This window comes from Canis lupus, chromosome 18 (genome assembly GCF_003254725.2).
Source record: "Canis lupus dingo isolate Sandy chromosome 18, ASM325472v2, whole genome shotgun sequence".
NCBI classification, from domain to species: domain Eukaryota; kingdom Metazoa; phylum Chordata; class Mammalia; order Carnivora; family Canidae; genus Canis; species Canis lupus.
This window is the reverse complement of record NC_064260.1, coordinates 16,689,308-16,713,763: the sequence shown is the minus strand read 5'-3', so window position 1 is coordinate 16,713,763 and position 24,456 is coordinate 16,689,308. Positions and strand designations below refer to the sequence as shown.

Here is a 24,456-nt window from a genome sequence, read left to right as displayed (position 1 = left end):
CTAGGCCTTTCCATGGATGGTAAATAAAGCAGGGATTTAAAAACTTTCTTATGCAACCCACACGGGATACCAATCCAACCACAAGTAATACGTATCTATTACATATATTCAGACCTAAGTGAGAGAAATGCTTGTGACATATTATTTTTGGTGAGAATATACTGAACTCCCGAACCTCTTCTACTGTCCTTCTCTGGGCTCAGGTGTATCACCAGAACACAGAAGTAAATAAACACAGTCAATGACAGTTCACCTTTCTTTTGACAAGGCAGCTATTGTTTAGTTCCCAATCTCCGTGCAAGAAGGAAGATATGCTATCCATAAACTCCACAGTTAGCTTAATGTCAGATTTCAAGAAAAATGTATAACTGAAGGCAGCTTTGGAGTGACTACAAATCCGGTTTCTGAAAAATCTCCTGGCTGGAATGGGAGTCAGAAACTTCCTGTGGAGGGAAGAAAAAACAATGTACTTACACACAGCTTCCTTGGATGCACCGTCCATGGCCACTGCACATATCTATACAGCCGTCCCCGATGTAGACGTTATCTATCGCCCACGTCTGCTGCTTGTCAAAAGGAGCTGGTTGATGCCAACGGAAACGAGTTGCTTGGGACCTTTGGAGAAAAAGAGAATTATAATGAAGGATGTGGTGGAAAAGAAAATGTGTTCCGGTATATTTGAACAAGTGCATGGAAGGCTGTAACAAAAATGCAGGCACAACCCCAACTCGTGTTCTGTGAAGCATTCATTTTTGTGATTGCCTATATAAAACTTTGAGTAACATCACCAGACCAAACTACACTGCAATAGCTTGAGAATATATTTTTGGGCTGATGATCGTTCTGAGCCTTGTAAAAACAGACTAACAGAAACTCAAAATAATCTTAGCCAGTAGCCTAGCCTCAGGGGAAAAGCAAGCCCTGAATTTTGTGTGGAAATGTTGTGGAGTGACATCAGGGCTGATGCTAAGCTCTATTTGCAAATTAGGGAAAGATGCCTGTCTTTGAGCTGCCCCAACCCATCTGCATTTGACTTGGAAAGCAGGATATGGGCTCAATTTCAACTCCTCTGCACTCCTGAAGACTAGACACTTTTGTGCAGTGGGCATACTGGTCCACCTCATATAGCGTTCATGAGGAATTCTCACAATGAAAGTCTTAAGAAGACAGTAAGAGTGTAAATCAGAGGGATCAATGAAACCACAGATAGTTGGATGGAGAGAAGAGAGAGGGTAATGGGACCAGACTTATTTTATATTAACTTAAATGCAATACAGATAAAATCAAAACAGAGATTCTCCCTTCCAGAAGCAGAAATATATTTGCTAATTTGTACAGTTTTGGGAAGTGTCTTGTTCAGAAACACAAACTAACTTACATTTTCAGAGACACTAGATGGCAGTAAATCCAAACAGTGCCCAAGGCTCAAGTGAATGTGAATATTCAGACACCAGTAGACAAAATAATTAGCCAAAGCAACTTTTGTTTTATGGATTCATATACTTCGGTCATTAAGAGACTATTAGTCACTTGACTGAGAGATACTTGTTTTGAGCAGGACAAAAGTCCAAACAACAGCAAGGGTTGTATGCTTTCTAATTGAACACATATGTTACGTTTAGAAAACAGAAAAGAAATAGACAGAACTAAAATCTCTGTTCTGAAAACGCATAGTTCAGTTTGCTATTTGCTTACTGAGCATCTATGCATTGGTTTTTCCATAACACTTCTTCCTCCTCAACTCCCAGCAGACTACTTAACATCCACCTATCACTTCCTGAAGCATTTAACTTCAACCCCAAACTCCTCCTGGACTCCATCCCCCAGCCCAGCGTCCTGGCTATCCAGGAGCACTGCTCCTCCTCCCAGTTCCCAGAGCTCATAACACTCTTTCGCATTTTCTGCCTGCATATCCTTCGTCTCTCAGCCTGGTTACCCCTTAGGTGTCCTTCAGGTCTCAGAGGCAGCGTCAGGTCCTCATAGAGAAATCTTCTTTTGGGTCCCTCTAAAAATCGCGTTTATTCCGAGCAAACTGTTCTTTTCCTTTTATAGTATTTATCACAATTGTAGTCATATTTATTTGCATATGTATTTCTTAAATGTCTGCCTCCTCTTCTGAAGAATAAGTTATGAAGGAACAGCATTAATCTCTTTTTCTCAACATTATACCCTCATTGTCCAGTGCCTAGCACTTAGTAGGTGCTCTATAGATGCAGGCAGTTAGGGATGCCTAGGTGGCTCAGTCAGTTGGGTGTCTGACTCTCGCTTTTGGCTCAGGTCATGATCTTGGGGTCATGAGTTCGAGCTCTGTGTCCAGCTCTGCACTTAGTGCAGAGTCTGCTTGAGATTCTTTCCTCCTCCCTCCTCCTCTGCTCCTACCCCTGCTTGCCTGCTCTCTCTAACAAATAAAATCTTAAAAAAAAAAAAAAGGTGCAGGGAGTTGGTATCCAGAGGCCACCATTCTCACAGTCAGCAGTGGGAAAATGCTCCCCTGGGGTTGTGCAAGTCAGTGGCTGTGCTGTTAATTTTAAGGTTGATTTATTTATTTTAGAGAGACAGTGCACAAGTGTGAGCAGGGGAGGGAAGGGGAAGGGTAGAGGGGAAGGGAGAGGGACAAGCAGACTCTGCTCCCTGAGCTCAGAGCCAACCTGGGGCTCCATCTCATGCCCTTGAGATCATGACCTGAGCTGAAATCAAGAGTCAGATGCTTAACTGACTGAGCCACCCAGGTGCCCCTGTTCAGTTAATTCTTAATGATGAAATTTATTAATTGTTATGCCTGTTTACATGCAGCTACATCTTATAAATAATATATTGGAATATCCTATTTCCATAGCACATGATTACTTGGATTCTAATAACAAGTCAACACATATTATTCTTTCTTTGAGTCTATGAACTTCTGAAGGGCAGGAAATATTTTTATTCCTTCAGGGGATATTGTTTTGTATCTCCAGTGCTTAAAGAGGGTAGGTCAGTTATCTTTGTTCCTCTAATGTTTTATAATGCTCCATCAAAATATCATTTTTTTATTCAGAGGGCTTATTTATGTACAGTTTCCTCTGTTGGATTAGTCTCCTTACTTATTTGATTGTGGTGACACCTATACATTGGACTTCATACACATTTACTGAAAGAACAGTAAGTTGACAGCAATAAAGATGGCCAGGAAGCATCAAATAAGAGATGTCTTGTAGGGTGGGTGGGCAGGGACTGGGGGTCAGCGCTGGAGGGGGCAGTGATGTGATGGTTGTCAAAGGAGAAGAACAACTTCCAGCAATTGAGAGGTGGCATGAGCTGCCCAGCAGGTGGTGGCTTTCTGAATGTTGGTTGTGTTTAATCAGTCTGGGCAGCCACTTAACAGAGTTTGTAGAGAAGATTTAAGAGCCAGATGCATTGTTGGGGTTGATAGCTTTTATGGGGACTTCCAACCATGACATGTTCAGTTTGTACAACTGTGGCATTCCACAGAAAAGGAAACAGTGGGAGACCATGTGTAGAATGTACTCAAATCTCAAACCAGAGTTGGCCACTAAGAGTAAAGATATCTAAGGGCGCTAATCTGTACTCTGGCACTAGTAAGTGCTATGTCCGTGGTGAATAACTTAACATAAATAATGAGGGGGTTAATTTAGGGGACTTCTAGGGCCTCGTCTCAAATGTGAGGATTTTATAGTCCTGGGAATAACTACATTTATTATAATTACGTACCCATAAAACAGGGGTAAATACACTATCCAATATTATTTTAGAGAAAAAAAGAGATGCTTCCACTAAGGGGATGAATTGGAATAGAAGTTAAAAATGAAGGTCTGGAAGTTGAATTTCCAGGACTTCTTATTCCCAGCCTTGTCACAACTTTACTATGTATAGGGGCCAAATCATTTATGTTTATGTGCTGACACTTCCCCATCTGTAAAACTAGGAGTGTGCTACTTCCCACCTCACAAGGGTGTTGTGAAAATTAATTAGCTCATGTTTACCAAGACCTATGAGTGTCTTGGTGAAGTCCCTTGGCAGGTATCATCATTTATCCTGAAGTTTCCTTATAATGACGGCCACTACCAGCTGCTGATTCTTGGAGTTGGGGGAAAGATGGCCCCAGAGCATATTTCTCCTCTTCCATATCCTTGAAGTGTCTCCCCTTGCTTTTTTTCTGAATTTATATCATTTCCTGTCCATCAACTACACATAGTAAGTGCTCCATAAGTGTTGTTTAATAATTGAAGATCCACTGCTATGAAGTTAAAAAATGTTACTGTCACTAGTATGGTTTCCATCACTGCTCTCTCCAGGAACCTTTCCCCACACTGTCTCCAAACCTTTTAATGGGTTTATATATGCATTTCAGAGTCTTTGTATCTACACCTTTTTTCAGGACTACTCTGTCTACCTACGAACTCCTCATTGTCATTACCATCATCAGGAGAAAAAGACCTTTGATAAGAACCAGGCAGAATTTTTAAAGAACCCCTACACTCTTCCTTGATGTTTTCTTTACTCTCAGAAACACATAAAATATTCAGGACTAGTAAATATAGCCAACTCTCTTACTCCCTATGAAGACGTTGAAGCCCAGTGTCCTAAGTCACCTTGATTCACTCACACAACTGAGAGAAGGCAAAAATCTCTTGGTTTGTTACTACAATATATTCTCAATGAGTAAACCCTTCAAAACTATCTCAACCTTTACAAAATCATCCTATCCCTACTGTAACTCCTAAGTATGAGCAGTTACTTAGCTATGGGAGACTGTATGCATCACTGCTGTGTGTACACACGAGTCTATCTATCTTGACTTCCACAAGTGAATGTCACAGCTGAAGCCCTTGGCCCTCTGTATTTAGTTAGAGGCTCTGCAATGCACCTAGCTTCAAAGTGTGTCCTATATTTCCCCTGGTAGCAAAGGCCCTGCCTTTATATTAGAAAAAAATTTCCTCCATAAGCCTATTTTTCTGTTAGACAAAAATAGAGAATATTCCAAGGGAGAGGCATAAATGGCTGATAAGTGGATGAAAAGATGTTCATTATCATTAGTTATTAGAAAAATGGAAATCAAAACCAAAATGAGATGCAACTTCATACCCACTAGGTGGCTATAATAATAACAAAAAGAGATAGCAATAACAGTGTTGGCAAGGATGTGGAGAAATCTGAACCTTCATATACTGCTGGTGGGAATGTAAACTGGTATGGCTGCTGTGAACAGGTTGTTTGTTTTTCAAAATGTTGAACACAGAGTCACCATAGAACCCAGCAATCCCACTCCTATGTGTGTACCTGGGAGGAAGCATAGATCAGCTCACCTGAACAGAGTGGACCCATGGGTCACAGCTCATGACATACAGATAAGAGCTAGAGAAAAAGTGGGCTCTAGAGAGGAGGCCTGAGCATTGGTACCAGGTGTGTGAATGATTTACTTAAGGTGAGAGGCTTTACAGGGATGAGCCATCTGCCAGCGGACACAAAGGCCCTCTCCCAGGGGAGATCCTCATGAAGAAGACACTGAACTATGAACAAAAGAAGGAAGTTGAATTTTGGGGTGAAATGAGAGGATGGCTCTTAGAAACTGCTTTGTACAATTGACTCATTTCATAGGAGTAAGGATTGCCATTCAAGGAGAGGGGTCTCTATAGCTTCTTAGTTTAGAACTGGTTTTCAAACAATTATCTCCTGCTGGAGCTGATGTGTTACTGAGAATTTTGGTCATCTTGAATGGCAGGTAAAGGCTGAAAGACTATTGATTTGGCAGCTAGTTGGGGGTACTTAATTTAGGCATCCCAAATCTTTTGGTAGAAAATTCCCTTAGTGATTATAAATAACACTAGGGATTTGTAGAACACTAAACGACTGTAACATTTTGGGATTTTTAGGTAACATTAATCTGTCCATGAAAGAATATATATACTATCATTCAATTATCCTTTCTTCTAAATTTCTTACAAAACACTGGGGTTTGAATACTGGAATGAGAGAAGAAAGCATTTGGACCACAGGTTATGACCCCAAACAAATGTGATAAAGGTAAGGTATCCTTAGAAGGTGACCTAGATCCTTCATGATACCTCTCTGGAACTAGAGTGGAAAGCAGAGTACAGAGTTAGCAATAGAAGAGTTTAAATAAGGCACCCACATGACCTTTATTCCTTCCTTGATAGAGAACAAATGGAGAACTTTTGTACAATCCTGCTTCAGCCACCAACTGTGTGCCTGTGGGGAAAATCATAAAACTTCTCTGTGTCTAAGTCCTCATCTGAAAAGGTAAACAGGGAGACCTCATGGTTACAGAAGACTTAAGAAAGATGTCAACCAATTATATTGCTTTGTATCCTAATATGAAAAGAATGGTAAAATGTTTTATGAAACAAACAGGGATATTTGAATACTGATGCTAAGTAAATACTGAATAAGAAAATATTAAATAAGAAATTTCCATTACTTTTTAGACGGGATCACAATTATGTTTTTTAAAGTCCTCTTTTAGGGACGCCTGGGTGGCTCAGGGGTTGAGCATCTGCCTTTGGCTCAGAGCATGATCCTGGAGACCTGGGATCAAGTCCCATGTCGGGCTCCCTGCATGGAGCCTGCTTCTCCCTCTGCCTGTGTCTCTGCCTCTCTCTCTCTGTGTGTCTCTCATGAATGAATAAATAAAATCTTAAAAAAAAATAAAGTCCTCTTTTAGAGATACATACTAAAGTATTTATAGTTGAAATGCCTGGGAATTGCTTCAAAATAGGGGATCCAGAGTGAGTGGTGCTATTGAAAAAACAGAGTTGGTCATAAACCAACAATAGTTGAAGCTGGGTGATGATCATATTGAAATACAGTTTGCTATTTTCTTAAATTTTGTACATTTGGATTTTAAATAGATAAATGTAAGCCAAAAATAATCTGTGGTCCCTTCAAACTCAGAGTAAAATTTTGATTTGAGGATTACAAAGAAAAAAAATGGTTATCCTTGTTTTGGTAAAATAAGGATTTATTATTTTTGCTGATAATTACAATTAGTAATGATAAAAAAACCTACAGTGTTCCAAGTAGGCCTACTGAGAGCATCAAATACATTGAACCATCCTTCAAATAAAAGGAATTTCCTATAATTTTAAAAATGCCTTCTCAATGGAGAATGACCTATATTTAATTGCTAAAGCAATCTTAAGAATCCATACATAGCAATGTGTACAAAGGACAGCCAAATCTCAAGTTCTCTAATAAAACTTTGGCAACAAGGTTGACATCTGAGAAGCTTATTTGGAATGCAGAATTGTGAGTAGTTTTATTTTCCAGTGTAGTGGAAATGGAAATAGATTTTATGTGTCTTAATATAATGCGAAAGTATTAATATATTCAGTACGTGAAAATCCATAGTACCATGGTTTACACCAGACAAAATTATTTTATGTTCTGTTGTCCTGAAAGACCAACATGAATTTAGTAAAGTAATAGCAATGATGTTCAAAGTATCAAAATGACGCATGAGGAAATGGTAATGTAAGAGAAGTCCAAGGCTTCCTTGACCTGATTAAAAATTTTTAATAAGATATTCAGTAATATAAATGCTTGCAAAAAGTCTTTTAAAAGATACTGGAAAACTGGAAGTAACAGTGGAGATAAATAGTACCAAAGCAAGTTTTCAGGATTTCTCCTTTAAAAAATGAACTAGCAATTCCCTTGAATATCCTTCCATGACAAACCCAATAAATACTGCATCTATTCAGTTTCCTTAGCATCGGATCTTTCGTTTGCAGTTATAGTGGGGATCATTATGGAAGCATAGCCTCTCCCCCTAAATCTGTTTACCTGCAAAAAGGTAAACCCAATCCCATTCCAATGTCCCAATCCTTCCACAATCTTTTTGCGCTTTCTTGTGCTTATCACTTTTCCTGTAAACTTCCTGTAAACGTGAAGTAGCGTCCATGCTGTGGCTAAAACCACCTGGCTTCCAGAATGTAGTTAATCTTTAAAGATGTGGTATCAGCCAAGTCATTAGGGCTGGTAGGAGGGAATGGATCATCTTCAAACTGTGACTTAAAATAGCCAAGTCACACCTGAGCTTTCTAGGGGCAGCACCTTTCTCCCCCTTTCTCAGTGGATTTGAGTTACCTGCCCTTCCATTGACTCACCCTGGTTCTCAGGTGACATTTCAAGAACCCAGGCTACTTGAGCCACCTGTTATTTTTAGATCTGGGGTTAGTGAGTAGGAGGAGGCAGATTCAGATTAGGGGCAATGAAATTGATTTTGGCATCTTTGTATTTTTTTCAGCCTTTCTTAAGATCTCTTGCATTCCCCCTTCCTCTTTCTTCCAGGACCATATCTCTTCGGCAAGCGATAAAAATGTAGGACTAATATAGTGGTTAAGCCCATGGGTTCTGGGGCTGGACAAGCTGTATTTATTTCCAGTATCTTACTGAAACTGTTCTTTTGAAGGTCACTATCTCCTTACTGAAAAATCTAGTGAATTTGTTGCAAAACTTTTTTCTTCATCCATCTCAGCCTATGTCACTGATGGCCACCTCTTCCTGCCTGACACTCTAGTCTCACTTGGTTTTGGATACCATGTTCTTCTGATTTTCCTTCTTCCTCCCTGATTGCATCCTCACTGTTTCTTCAATAATTATCTCCACTCATTCTTTTATTAGATTTAAGGATCCGGTCTTTTCTTTGTAAGTGCCCTCCACAGGAGAGTTTTACAGTGCTGACAGTTTTACAGCATTGCCTCTCACCTCTATGCTCATGCCTCCAAAGTCAATCATCTCTCCCAGGGCTCTGACCTTCACATCTCTGTCATATGGATGCCCTCATTTGTATTTCCAGTCATCACATTGAATTCAGCATCATCTGGTTGAGTTTGCCACATTGTCCCTCCTGGAGTCAACGGTTGCTTTCCTTCCCACTCTCTTGGGCTTCAAACTTTAGAGTCATCTCTTGATGTGTGCAGTGGAGAAGAAACTAGTGAGTTTAACCAATTCTCTCATGGAAATGTCCTGTAATATCTGTCTTATCCCCTCCTTGTTAGCTGTAGTCCAGACCCTTGCCACTTCACCTAAGGTCATTAGCACAACGCCTTTGCCAGTTTCTCTTACTTGAGCCTCTCTGTTCTCTCAATTGTTTTTCCTGGAAGAATATTCTCAGTTCAAAATCCACCACGGTTCATCTTTCCAACAAGCCTAAACTCTCTGCCTTGCTCCAGTGCTACGAAAAGCTGAGCCAACTCCACCAACAAACAACTTCCCCTAGCTTCCAGCTAGGAGCCCTCTGTCTTCATCAGCAACTCCTGGGCTCTTCCCAGGTTCATGGGTCCTGTTCACACCATCTCCCTAATTTATTTATTTATATTTTTATAAAAAAGATTTTGTTTATTTATTTATGAGAGAGAGAGAGAGAGAGAGAGAGAGGCAGAGACATAGGTAGAGGGAGACACAGGCTCCCCATGGGGAGCCTGATGCCAGACTCGATCCCAGGGCCCCAGAATCATGACCTGAGCCAAAGGCAGATGCTGAACTGCTAAACCACCCAGATGCCCCCTGTCTCCCTAATTTAGAATGTTTATCTCCTTATCTACCTAATTCCTAGCTATCCTATGAGTCAACCAGGGCCCATCTTTTCCATGAAATTCTCTCTAACTCTGGCATTCAACACTGTCTCCCAGTACCTGTGGCAATTTCTAACCCATTCCTCATTGAAGATCTCAATTACATACAGGATATTTTATTTTTATGTTGTTTATTCTTCCCCAACCAGATGGTAACCTCCTCTAGGGCAGGAGCTTAAGACAGTGTCCTACCATTACCATGGGCTTGCTCTTGTTAAGCGAGCTTAGGAAGACTTCTTAGCTTGCCTCAAGATGAAGTGTGATAATCACAAGTGGGATGATGCTGTTAACTCATAAATGTAAAAATGATTTACATGTTATAAAAGTTCACAGGGTCCCAATATCTTCCATGCACACTTATTAGATTTTTTTTATATGGCAAAAAGTCTTGTTTTTCACATGAGGACTCTGCAGCTTTGAGACACAGAATGACTTGCTTCAGAGTTCACAGGATTTAAAAGCTGGAACTCTCCACGAAACCACAATGATTTCCATTCATTAAAAAAAATTTCCAGTAAGATTGAACTGAATCAGCTAATTAGGTTCTAATGTAGAAATGTCTGGAGCACAGTGTGATGTCTTTTGTGTTCAGCTTCAGTGTGTCCCTGCCCAGTGAAATGCACGAGCATCCATTCAGTTCTTCAATTCCTCAGAAACCAGTCATCTTCAGCATTGCCCCTTCCTTCACCTTCCTTTGTCCATTTCGCCATTAAACCCAATTTTATTGCTGCCATTTCTCTTGAATTTCTCTACTTCTCTTCATGTCTCCTGCAGCTTAGTCCAAGCTACCAGCTCTCACTGCCTCTTTGAGTCTCCTTCCAGCTACTCTTATCCTCCCCAATTTGTTTTCCAGTTAGAATAAGCTTTTCTGATGCAAATATGAGCATGTCCCCCAATTCCTGAGCACTTTAGCAGGTGCCAAAGTACTTATATGAAAAAAAAACAACAACAAAGTACTTATATGATGTATCCCCAAATATTAAACATTTTTAAAAAATATTTTATTTATTTGAGAGAGAGAGAGAGAGAGAGAGAGATTGAATACACACAGAGGGAGAGGAACAGAGCACAAAGGGAGAAGGAGAAGAGGACTCCCAAGGATGCAGGGCTCTCAAGGGGCTGGAGGGCTCACATGGGGCTCAATCCCAGGACCTCAGGATCATAACTTGAGCCAAAGCAGAAGCTTAACTGACTGAGCCACCCAGACACCTCAACATATACCCAAATTTTCAGTACAACCTACAATATTCTTCATGGTCTGACTCCAACTCACTCTACTTTCTAAGTCAGATCTATTCTTTCAGTATCTCAGATTTACCTGCTACCTCATACAATAGGCTGATTTCCTTGCCTGGAATACCATTCCCCCTACTTTTACCCTACTTAACGCCTAACCATCCTTTATTTCTTACTTCAATTGTGCTTTCCTCCAGAAAGTGTTCCTTGATTTCCTTGATCAAGACAGATTTTCCCAGGACATGTAATGTGTTGACATCATGCAACGTCCTCCATCACTTACCACAGTCAAATTTTTTATTTACTTATGCGATTACTGGTGATTTCTGGTTAATAGCTCTCTCCCCCACTGCACTAAAAGTCTGTTGAGGCAAGGATAAGTTCAGCCCTTCACACAGACCTAGCATATAATTAAAGATTTAAAAAATGTTTGTTTAATGGATGACCAAATGAAGGAATAATCTCTACGATAATTACTGGCCATTTTAGTTTGGGTAATGGTTTGATATGAGTTTGAAGATAATCGACCTCAGCTGACTGTTACTAGCACTGTGCCAACAATACTGAGATCCTAGCCTTGTGGTCCTATGATAAGTGAATGAGTGGACAAATCTACCATCGGCACATCATCACAGTCACTACTCACCTCTACTTAGCACATGGCTTTAAGTCATCAACATCATGTTTGTTTATAGTGAAGAACTACAAACAAATTCTCAATCTTAGTGGACAGAATATCTCAATACTTTGCAGATGTTGAGGCTGAGAGTTCAACTCAAAGAAGGAAATGCCATATTTAAAAATTAATTGGACGTAAGAGCAGATACTGTATAGATATGTTAACTTGTGTTTTAGACAGAATGCTCTGAGTCTGGCACATTGTTCTAATGATCTCTGTCATATGGCAGAGCACAATAAGAGGTAGGTCTGGCTTGCACTCCATTGTGTGCATTTCTTTCTGAATTATCCAGAGGGCCTTATTATAGGGCAGTGTCACCTTTAAGACCATTGTATAACATGGGCTTTGAGGGTAGTACAATGAACAAACTCCATATTTTCAATATGATAACGAGAAGAAATGGATGCTCATCAGATTTTTCAAATGTCATTTGAAAGGGTCAAAATTCTTATGGGTATGCACCAAAGACAAAAGATAGATTAAAAGATGAAGAATAATTACCTTTCTTGAATAGAAGACTCAAGGGTATAATGACTAGCTGGAATAAATCTTAGGTGTCGTTTATTTGCAAAATGCTACCAAGTAGCTGGATAATAATTCACAGAATTCATAAAGCCTTAAAAGACTACTGCCTTAATGGAGTTTTTTTTCTATTTTACTTATTAAGATAGCCTTAATAATTCATGCATGGCAATACCTTTAACGAGCAACAAAATCTCACGTATCTCATTTAAACTTGGCAACTCTACTGACAGTTAATATAGTCTTGTACCTCTGAGACAGCAATTGTAGAGGAGCCCTAAGCTGTTAGTAACTGAAACCATCCCATTTATGATAATCCCAAGAAAAGTTATATCCTAGATGAATAGTTGAATTTTATGATCATTTGCTAGGAAGATTTATTCATTCGTGGGGAGGCAAGTGAACGATAATGAGCCCAAACTATAACTTCTGTTCCACGTGGTTGCACTGGTTGCTTTGCTTCTCTCCTAACGGCAACAACTGATTACCATTTCTTTCTTTCTTTCTTTCTTTTTTTTTTTTTTTAGGGAACAGGAATTCCCATCAAGATTTTAAAGCTTTCCTATGATTACCATCTACTTAGTGAAAAGAGAGAGGGTCATTAACCCCACCCATCAGGCAAGGTGAATTCTCTGTTTTACTCAAATAAAGCATTTACCAGACAATGTTATTAAGCCACCATGATTTCCTATAGGCACAATGAATGATTCATTCATAATTGTTTTTCATATAAAAGAATGCTCCAGGTGATAATTCTCAAGATACTATTTGAAATAAAATTTCAAAAGCACACAATAGTTTTAATACATATTTATCTGCTATATCTATTGATATGACACCACTCAGTGCTATAACTATAGTAGTCTGACTGAATATAAAGTAGATTCTGCTTAAATCTATTCTTCATCCAATGTGCCTGTTTTAAATTTAAGTGAATTAAGTTGGAGAATCTCACTGATTCAGCCACTGTTTTCTTGCATACACCATTCTTTCAAAATATTAGCTCTAAATCAAAGTCAGGATAGGCTTGGCTTTTGGGAAAACACAGAAAAAGGTCACCACAAAAACTGGTTTCTACTTTGCCTTTTTCTAAAAATAATTTTTAAAATTATTTATTTATTTAAGTAATCTCTACATCCAACATGGGACTCAAAACTCCTGACCCCAAGATCAAGAGTTGCATGCTCTCCAACCAAGCCAGCCAGAGGCCTTGTATTTTGTTTTGTTTTTTGTTTGTTTGTTTTTTTAAAGAAAGCTCTATGCCTAGTGTGGGGCTAGGACTCATGACCCTGAGATTAAAAGGTGCATACTCCACTGACTGAGCCAGCCAGGTACCTCCTATCTTGCTTATTTTTTTAAAAAGTAAACTCTATGCCTAAAGTAGGGCTCAAACTCACAACCCCGAGATCAAGATCACATGCTTTACTGACTAAGCCAGCCAGGTGCCCTGTTTTGCTTATTAAGAGCACCTTAGTAACTCATGCCTGGCAATATAATCAACAGGTAACAAAATGGCATGGATCTCATTTAAACTTGTCCTAAAATCCAAATTATAATGCCAAATTATATCAATATAATATATTGATATATATTGAATTGAATTGGTGTTGAATATAAAATGCCAAAGTATATCAAATTCGGGTTCACTACATGCAGAAGCATCCATACCTGGTATAATGAGGGAGAGGCAGGGTGATTCTCGTCCATTTGTTGAAGGTGTCTGACACCAGGATCCGCTGCAGGTGATATCGACTGCATTCAACATTGGTAGGTAGACAGTCCCTTACCAATGGGTGCCATGATAATCCAAGATCTACTGAGTATTCCAATTCAATAGCTGGAACAGGAAACATTCTGATTAGCAATACATTTCTGCAGACCCAGGAACCATAATTACTTATGTTTTTTTATGTTTCAATTCAAACGTCAGTTTGATTTTTCCTTCCTATTTATGTTTCCTATTTTGAAATGTTTCTTGATTTTTCCTTCTGCACAATACTAGTTATTATTTTTCACTTTCCAGATTAAAATAATTTTTCTTTTGAGGGGCTATGATCAAGTGAAACATAAAGTAAATTCTCCTGAGTCACTCTGTATACTGAGAAACAATATATGATTTTGGAACAATCATAACAAAACCATTGTTCATATGGGGTTAAAGCAATAGTAATAATAGTTATAATATATATTTATTGTTTAATAGTTACAGTATATTATAAAATTATGCAAATTATATATATGTCCTATATATGTACTATAATAAATATACTATTTATTTATTTTAAATATACTATTTATTTCATGGTTAACATGCAAACACAAACATCATGACCATATATTTTAATGATTACTTTTTTAGTTTTAAAAAATTGAGCAACTTTCTAAAAATTTGACCATTCGACAGGGATCCTGACCAACAATGCCAATTTTACTCCTGCTATAGACAAATCTTTTTAAAAATGGCAAAATCTCTTTTTTCACATATCCTGCTCTACTGTGTTGTGGAATATACTGGGGAGTCAGAGAGGTATGAGGAGGTAGCTGAAGTCCATGCAATTTGTGCCAAAGCGTGCATCAGGCTGTGGGTCTGCAAAAAGATATTTCTTTCTTTTGCTTCTTCTGAAAAATCCAACTTACAACCTAGGTTTCATATTCCTCTTTATTTCCTGCTTAAGTCTTTATAAACTGCTTGAGCCCCAAGAAATTGAAATTGCTTTCTCTACTGACATCACTTGGGTACCTTTGGAAACCACTCATGCCAGGGGCCCACCCCCAGGGATTATGATTTCACTCTTCTGGGGCACAGCCAAGGCGTTTTGAGCTTTACTGCTCCCCAGGTGATTCTCATGCGCAGCCAGCGTGGGACCACTCACTGCAGTATGGTTCCCAGCAACCCTTTCTAGTTAAATACTGCGGTCCATCTCCGTCTTCATTGTTCTTGTCCTTCCTACAGCACTGGACATTATTGATTATTCTCTGATTCTTGAAACTTTCTTTTCTTTTGGAGGACATTATTCTGAATCTTCTGTCTTACTTTTCTTCTGACTCCTGTGCTAACTAACCCAGCTATGGGCATTCGTCCAAACTCCCTTTCTGGCCTTCTATTCTATGTGTATACTCCTTGGGCTTCAACTATTATCTCTGTGCCCAGATCTGCCAATTTTATGTCTCCAATTAATTTCCTTAATTCAATAAATGTTTACTCAGCCTGGCATGGCACCGGATGTTGGCATATTGTGACGCACAGTTTAGACAAAGTTCCTGCTTTTTATATTGTAAATCCTCCTCGCTCAAGGGTATCTCCACTTAAAGCTGCTTCCACCCAAACTAAAGAACAACTCACCATTTTCCCTCATAAATAAACATCTCTTCTTAACTACCAAACTCTATCAATGGCAATACTTTTGCACTGGTTTTCTGGGTTCAAAATTCAGAAAATATTTTAGAAATTTTGCTCTTCTCTCTTCTTTACTCTCAATGTTCAAACTGTCACCTGGTTTTGAGATTTGCTGCTTCTTTTTGCTTGCACTGTCTCATATCAATTTTATTGTTCCTGTTTCTCTTCACACCACATAGGTGACTTTATCACCTTCTACAGAGATTACCACCGAGGCTTCTTTTTTTTTAATTTTTTTAAATTTATTTATGATAGTCACAGAGAGAGAGAGAGAGAGAGGCAGAGACACAGGCAGAGAGAGAAGCAGGCTCCATGCACTGGGAGCCCAACGTGGGATTCGATCCCGGGTCTCCAGGATCGCGCCCTGGGCCAAAGGCAGGCGCCAAACCGCTGCGCCACCCAGGGATCCCCACCGAGGCTACTTTATTTGGATTCTTCCCTATGCATCTTCATCTGCTCCTGGCCAAATCTCCCTAAAACATACCATGTCACTCCCCTGCAATTGTACCCTTTTATTCATGTCCTTGTCAAGCACAGATTCTTGTGTGTGCCTTGTAAGGCTCTCCTTCCTTAGTTGCCAACTCTGCTTATCCACTTTCTTCTCTGATCTTTCAGTTCAATCTTTCTCAAGAGGTTATACCAGGCTGCAGTAGAAAGTACACAGGACTGGGCTTATGAGGGCAGAGTGGCAGTACTGGTGCTACTGTAGGCCTACCGTGTCATAACTTATATCCTTGGGTTCTCATCACTTTCCTATGCTACTGGGGAAATAGGTACCTAGGACCCAAACTATTTTCAAAATCAGCACTCAAAAAAAAAAAAAAATCAGCACTCTTCTCTTCTCTACCAGATGCAAATATTCCCTGTTGAGGCTGGTCTGCTCATGGTTTGCCTTATGGACTAGGAGGTCCCCATCTCTGCTTCTTTGCTTATGCTGTGAGCCTAGCTTGGGATGTCCTTTCTTTTCCATTCACTCTTCAAATGCATTTCAATCATCATTTAAGACTAAGCTTCTTTGTGAAATCTTCCCCAAATCCTTGGATTGGCCATCCATTGGTCATCTCACTCTCCCTGGAGCTTTCATTACATTTCACATCAGTACCAATCCATAGAGCACTTGATTTAGTCATTTATTGGACTCTAACTTTTTGAAGTATCCCCTTAACTAGACCCATTGAAGACAGATATATACCTTATATTTTTCCAAGTTTCACCCCTATGACTAGTTTAGTGTTGACTGATTGAATCTGAGGTAGATTCCGGGATTCCCCCAAAGATATGTCCATTGAATTCAAACTCAGGGAAATATGAAAAGTCTGGATTTTTCCAAGACCTTTGAAGTAACTACATTCATCAAACGTTGGCCCCCTGTGGCACTTGACGGAATGAGCACTGGGTGTTATACTATATGTTGGCAAATTGAACTTCAATAAAAAATATACAAAAAAAATGTTGGCCCCCTACAATCTAAGACAGAACAAGGTCCTTGTGAACATTCTAGTTTGGATCTCTTGGATGAGAATGATATGGGGTGGTAAAGGACCAGAAGATCCTCAGAATCCTGACAGGCTTGCAAGTTAGAGTGAAGGATCCAAGTATGCAGTGATGTCAGTTTTCTTTTTTTTTAATCTCCCCAGATAGGTGTGTCTATGTTCGTGTGTGTATGTGTGTGTGTACATGTGTGCCTGCAAGGTATATGTGAGTATGTGTGTCCAAAACCTAGAGGATGCAAATTGGTCACAATAAGAGTAGCCTAGAATATGCTATAACTAGAATGGCAAAAAGTATAAGGCAACATGGGAACCATAAAATTTCATGATTCCTAGGGGACTGGAAAGAAGACAGTAACTGGACTAATCTAAAGCCCTATGAATTAAAACCCATGTCTATGCAAATTTAAGTATAAATTTGCCTATTGCCTATGCCTAATGCTTATTCTGGCATTCTCTATGTGATGAGAGCCCCTAATTCTGCAAATCTGATAGTAAACAAAAATCTGGACTTTTCAAAAAGAGATAAATTAGGGGTTATTATTCATATGTAAAAAAGTCTTCATTGTACATATACTTAAAAATAAGCTCACATTCTGATGCTTTAAAAAAACGACTTCTATAATTTAATGTATCCAACAACATTTTCAAGAATGTGATTATGGTTTGACTCACGCGCACTTTTGTTTCACTTACAGACTTGTCAGAGGTGCCATAGATGCCCATTTACACATCTGTCCCTCTACCTGAACATAGAATATTTACCATAACAGGAGTCGGTGACCGAGCAGGAGGCAGCAAAATCTATCTGTAGAAATGAATCCTCATTCACAGCAATGTCTGTGGTGACCACATAGCGGGTACTGGCCTTTTCAATGAAGACCAGGGCATCACCAGTAGAGCCACACACAGGCATCTTGGTGCCTCCTGGGTGAAGTAGCCATTTCCTACTGTCCAGGGTTGTGAAATCATCCTCCAAGACTGTATTGCCAGAAATGTTTCCTCCAATAAGAATCTGAAATGTATTTTTAAGAAAACAAATTTTCGATATGGTTTCAAAATCTGAGAGAGTTCAGTCTTTCTGTTTGTTTTTGGCTGTCAGATTGCTCAAAACTGGCGTCACATGGCAAGCATACTGTTTGGGGCCTTTCAGAATGTTTTTGTTTATGTGGTCTGCTTGCCCATCTGGCAAGAAGCTACAGAAAACAAATCGAAGTATTGACAAAACCATTCACAGCCTTCATGGGCCAAATTGTGCCATTGGGAACTACATGCGCCCAAGCTGGGAAAGCAAAATTTGGCTTACATGTGATTATTTTCCATGTGAAATTTCTATTTAAGGACAGTTGTATCCTAAGGCATTTCAGTTCCAGTTCTTTGCATGGATTCTACCGTTTGTTAACAGGTTCTTTGAGTTCTATTTGATACGCATTTTATTATGTATGAAGATCCTTTAGAACTGTCCATAAGGATATTAGGAAGATTTATTTATTTCTTCTTCAAAGGCTAGGAAAGAGGATTTGGAAGCTACTGCATGTGGTACCAATGCTAATTTGCACATTTTCCTTTTCAGAGAATTATAACCTCGCATCACGCTTGAAAAAGTCCCTCTACCCATATGGCCGATTTCTCTATGAGCAGGACCTGGGCCTTCTGTTGTGTCGTTTGTTTTTATAGGCTCAGGCAATTGAAGGAAAAGAGAAGGAAAGGAAGCTAAATGCCATATCTAATCTAGCTGTGTGCCTTTGGGCAAGTCATTCAATCGTGGGTACTGGGCTTCCTCTCCTGAGAGAGAGGGCCGGACTGAACGCTAGCTAGGCCGCACGCAGCGCCAGTGCCAAAAATTGTAATAGTTAATCCCGAATGGACTGACCTGGTCGATTACCCAGGGACTGTAGAAGTGCCCATTTTCAGATGGTTGCCACCAGCGGAGGCGAGTAGAAGCCGAACGCGCTTTCAAGGGTATCTCCAGGGCAATGTACCTGCCCACGTTGCTCGAGTTGCTGAAAAGGAACTCTTGAAGGAGACTCCATGAGAGGCCGCCATTGAGTGAATACTGTAGAAGCACAGGCTGGCTCCTGGGGTCAGGAACACCCTTACCACATCCTAGTCTCATGAAGAACTGCACAAATCTGCCATGAGTAAGATTTATTGTAGACTTTTTTTTTTTTTTTTACTTCAGTGAGAAATTCATGCTATTCTCAAAAGGGTCAGGTGGGGAATGCATGGCTTTTAGGAATATGATGACTTAATGAATATCCAAAGCAATCGTTTCAAAGCCCAATTTTCCTTTTTTAATGTAAGGGAGTTAATAAAATGTGAAGTCTGAAAAAAGGCAATTCTGTACCCATTTTCACATTTTGTACCCCTCCACACGGGAGAGTCTGAGGGAATTGAGTGTCCACTGTACTCCTTGGCTATTCTAGAAGATGACAAGGGTCCAAAGACTCTCCAAGTTTGGGAGTGTGTATTGTCATCTATCTATTTAAGATGAATTTGCCCTTTAGTATCTGCAACTGGGAAAATGTTATGAATACAGCTTATGCCATTAATTGGCAAAATCGTCCATTCCCAGGTTTTACCAGTAGTTTTTCAGATCTCGTATTACTGGTTTTGGGAGACACATTGAGATTCTGCAGTTGTAGCACCTCTTTGTGAAAGGCCAGGAATCTTTTGGAAGAGGTGTGTCAAGCCTGGGCCTCTTTTCTGGTTTTCGTGCCAGGGGCAGGGAAGCATGAGTGTGGAGTGGTGGTGATGGTAGGCTGTGCCAGCCTCTGACTATTGCTGGGTCTGGGATGGATGATACGGACCATCGAGAACTGTGGCGGTCAGCCAGTGGCAGCCTTCCCAGCTGGCAGCGAGGTGGACAGAGTGGCAGCAACCAGCTGGGGTGCCAATGAAAACTAGCTCACATGTTATCTTTGGCAGGCAAGCTGCTGGTGCCTGGTCTGGCCATTGTGCTAGCTGGTAATGCGGAATAAATTTCATGTGTAACCCAGCACATACACCCAATTATGTATGTGTGTCAAACATAGGGAGCATATTGGGACTTATAATAAAAGTTATCACTTCCGTATATAAAACCATGCATTCTTCATGGGTTCCTCCCCTCCCCCATCTCCATTAACTAGGCATTCATTTATCTTATAACCCCGAGAAAATTGGGATTTTACATGGAGCATTTTGAGGTCAATATATGCAAATCCTACACAGCATGGTACTGAGATGAGATAAATAATGGAGCTTTTAACATTGGATTAATGAAAAAAAATACATAGTGCCTAGTGATGTTGATATGTATACAAACAATAACCATTTATGGAAAAAACCTTTTAGCCTATTGTCTACTTATATTGGGAAATGTTTATATAACTTAGTTATGGATAAATCCACATCAGAAATCCACATCTATTTATAAATCCACATCTATTTATATTTAGAAAAACCCACTAATTTCTAAATTAGAGAACTCAGCTGCCAATGATAAATCTGAAATAAAGAGCACCAAATTAAACCATGTGCATTAAAATAGGATGAGGAAAAATAAAATTTTGCTTTCTATAACTATAAAATTATTATCTCACAGAATTTTATTTTTACGAAGCATGGTCAAATTTATAATTCAATAAATGAAAGATTTAGGTGAAAGAGGAGAATAAATATGTTAAGATATATCTTGAGATACTCTGAAATGTTTCAAAAAAACAGAAACACCCCTTCTTTGTTCTTCACTTGCAAAAATAGGTCAAGGTTCCATTTTACACATGTTATGTTGTCTTCTTTATTTTCCTGGATAAGTTTTTGGCTCGTCAAATGATCAAGAGATACACATCTTGACAGGACATAATCCTCTGAGCCAGTTTAAAATGTTTGTTTCTCAGAGGCTGTGCTCAAATCAGAAAATGAGTGCCTAGAAAGCATGAGCAAATCATTGGAAAGAAATGTTTATGAAGAATAAGGCTACATTTCAAATATTTTTAACTTAAGTTGCTAATGGATATAAAATTAATGGTGGGTAGTTTGAGGATGTATTGTATTTCAATTAAACTTTCTACTAAGCATGGTCATTTTCTACATAGTCCAAGTGCTCATGAAAAATATTCTCTAGAAGGTGTATAAAAAAATGTAACATTATTTTCTTGAAGTGAAAGGAAGTTAAACGTTGTCATTTTCTAGTCACCATCTTGTAAGTATCACTGATCTTGATATTAATTTTTGTCTCTTTAGCTATGTTTCATTTCTGATCTAGTTTATTTCATAAAGCTCTTTTGGTTTTAGAATGAAATTAGAATGGAAATTGTGTCTTAAGGGAGTCTTAGATAAGGGAAGCTCAGCCCTTCCAACAGAAGGCCTTGTCCTTGAGATGTCTGCTTCCTTCTGATTTGATTATGTTCTGTTACTGCACATCATGACGTGGTTTCTCAACAGCATCTAAAAATGTTTACCTAGCATGTGATAAATCTAGATCGCGTGTCATCAACATGCGTAAGCCATCTTCATTGAAAAAGAGGTTGTTTCCACTGGAAAGGATTCCACACTTCCGAGATGGCTTTCCACCACTCATTAATAAGAATCTATCGGATTCTAGCTGACCTGAAAAAAAAGTGGTAAATGTCATTTATCTAGGACCCCAAATAAAGTCATGTTCTTTTAAAAAGGAATATGGTAAGTGCTTCATGCAGTTTTAAAATACAAAGTTACGAATACTGGAGTCATGGGTTTTGGAATAAGAGGTCTCTTCAACAGTTTAGCTTGTTTGAATGGTTTAACCTTGGCTGTAGAAATTTTTTTTTAAAAGATTTTATTTATTTATTCATGACAGACACACACACACAGAGAGAGGCAGAGACACAGGCAGAGGGAGAGAAGCAGGCTCCATGCAGGGAGCCTGACGTGGGACTCGATCCCGGGTCTCCAGGATCATACCCCGGGTCGAATGTGGTGCCAAACCGCTGGGCCACCAGGGCTGCCCTTGGCTGTAGAATTTAATGGTTCATATGACAGAAGGGAGGTGGGGCTTTTCCCAAGTAGCTATGGTCCAGCTAGATGGATCCTTCCTTTCTGCTCCTACACTGCAGAAAATGACACCTGCTAGTCAGAGAGTGATTCCAGCCAAAAGCAAGAGAGGGTAATGTAGCTCTTCTACTGGCCTCTGAATTGTGTCTTTGCTACTCTCAGGACCAAGTCAGGCAAGTATTTATAAAATATTTTTTTTAAAGACTTTATTTATTTATTCATGAGTATACAAAGAGAGGAGAGAGAGAGAGGCAGAGACACAGGCAGAGGGAGAAGCAGGCTCCATGCAGGGAGCCCGATGTGGGACTCGATCCAGGGTATCCAGGATCACACCCCGGGCTGCAGGCGGCGCTAAACCGCTGAGCCACCAGGGCTGCCCATAAAATATTTTTTAAAACACAGTTTTAATGGAAGAAGTTACAGCATAATTTAATATTTTCCATTAAATATGTCTTTCAAGGGCAGCCTGGGTGGCTCCGTGGTTTAGTGCCGCCTTCAGCCCAGGGTGTGATACTGGAGACCCAGGATCGAGTCCCACATCGGGCTCCCTGCATGGAGCCTGCTTCTCTCTCTGCCTGTGTGTCTGCCTCTGTTTCTCATGAATAGATAAATAAAATTAAAAAAAATATCTTTCAAAACCAGCTCACAAATCTCTCCAGATACTTATCTTAGATCTAGGGTTTTTTTGGATTGTGGTAAAATGCACACAACATAAAATTGATCACTTTCAACATTTTAAAGTGAACAACTCAGTGGCATTTAGTACATTCACATTCTTGTTGTGCAACCATCACCACTACCTACTTCCAGAACTTTCTCGTCACCCTTGAGGGAAACCTTATACCCATTAAGCAGTCACTCCCCCTCCCCCAGCCCCTGGCAACCACAAATCTGCCTTCTGTCTCTGTGGCTTTGCCTATTTTGGATGTTTCACAGAATCATATGATACATATAGCCTTCTGTGTCTGACTCCTTTAACTTGGCATTAAGTTTTCTAGCTTCATCACATGTTGTAGTATGAATCAGCATTTCATTCCTTTTTATGGCTGCATCATACTCCGTTGTATTGATATACCTAAACTTAATATTAAATTGTACCTTAAAATCATAAATACATTATTATTACAATTTTATAGACAACTTGGGAAAAAGAAAGCAATCTTTTGATCTCACTATCTTAACACATATAGCTATTACATTTAAGACTTTCTCTTAGGAGAATATTTTTCCATTGTTTTATCAGACTACATATCCAGGTACATTTTTCTATAACATTATTGTCATATACGATGATGTTAGATTCTAGGTACACAACTGAGATACAGAAAGTGATGAGAGGCTGCTTAATGAGTTGATGATAAACAATGACAGGAATTTATATTTTTGGAAACTTGTTCTCTCTACCTAACATTAACCCTCTAGAGACAGTTTCTAAAATTTTTATTAATCAGAAATTACATGTGTTAGAAAAGCAGTGAAAATAGCTTTAGTTTTCTCAAACATGGCCTTGCTCATTCTCAATGACCCTTGTTTCAAAAATGGAATCCTATACAATTCAGAACTACACGAAGAAATGGGTGGTCCTAACTGTAAGGATAAATAATGAAATGTTAGAATAGAACTTCACGATTACTTTTTTTTTTATGATTACTTTTATATTACAAATTACAGTAAGTATGTAAGTTCCTTCACGAAGCTACATAGGATTTATTTTAAAAGATTACCTTCAAAATCATCCTTGAGAAAGTCAGGATTTTTGGTGCTTATTTTACAGGTTGGGCCTGAGTAGCCAGGGTCACATATACACTTGGTTCCATTGATACAACTCCCATGTCCGTTACACATCTCTTCACATTGGGGACCGATATAGACATTATCAATGGCCCATGTCACTGGCTGAGAGCCAGCAGGGTAAAATCCTTGGTACCATCTGAAACGCACAGATCTGGAAAAGCGGTACATCACTTTAAAAATCCAATCAACAACAACAACAACAAAAAATCCAATCAACAGAACAACACAGCTTCAACGTAAGCATATCTGATCAATGAGCAGTGGGCAGTTACTACCTCTGCACCACGCTCAAGAAGTAGAAAATACGATTTGACATTCCATGAACACACACTACATTCCTCAGTCTCCAGGATTTTGCCAATTATGTTCTGCTTCCTGTAAGCCCTTCCCAATCCCATCACCAGGTCAAATTCTACCTGACCCTCCACTTTTTTCAAGATCGACTCCTTTGGTGACACTTTCTCTATTCTGACTATCTACACTCTACTCTGTATAGCTACTCCTTTTCTTCATAAATTGAAGTAAAATTCATGTAACATAAAAGTAATCAGTAGCCATTTAAAGAGTACAACTGGGTGGCATCACATTCACAGTGTTAGCTAACCACCGCCTCTATCAAGTTCTAAGACATTTTCATCATCCCAAAAGAAAACCTTGTGTCTATTAAGCAGTTACTCCCCATAGCATCCTACTTCCAGCCCCTGACAACCATTCATCAGCTGTTTGCCA

At 39.3% G+C, this 24,456-nt stretch overlaps 1 protein-coding gene across 2 annotated transcripts in view; it reads right to left on the bottom strand.

The window, feature by feature from the left end:
- Positions 1-24,456, bottom strand: part of RELN (reelin) — a 492,310-nt gene that overhangs the window by 44,800 nt on the left and 423,054 nt on the right. For both annotated transcript variants that reach the window (XR_007403524.1, XM_025449216.2), the window contains exons 42-47: positions 23,658-23,878; positions 21,363-21,510; positions 18,791-19,049; positions 17,683-17,932; positions 13,699-13,867; positions 475-615 (exon numbers count right to left, since the gene is read on the bottom strand). Coding sequence is in view for 1 of the 2 variants with exons in the window: in XM_025449216.2 (XP_025305001.1) it covers positions 475-615; positions 13,699-13,867; positions 17,683-17,932; positions 18,791-19,049; positions 21,363-21,510; positions 23,658-23,878 (1,188 nt within the window). In the remaining variant the exon portion in view is untranslated. The remainder of the gene's footprint in view (positions 1-474; positions 616-13,698; positions 13,868-17,682; positions 17,933-18,790; positions 19,050-21,362; positions 21,511-23,657; positions 23,879-24,456) is intronic.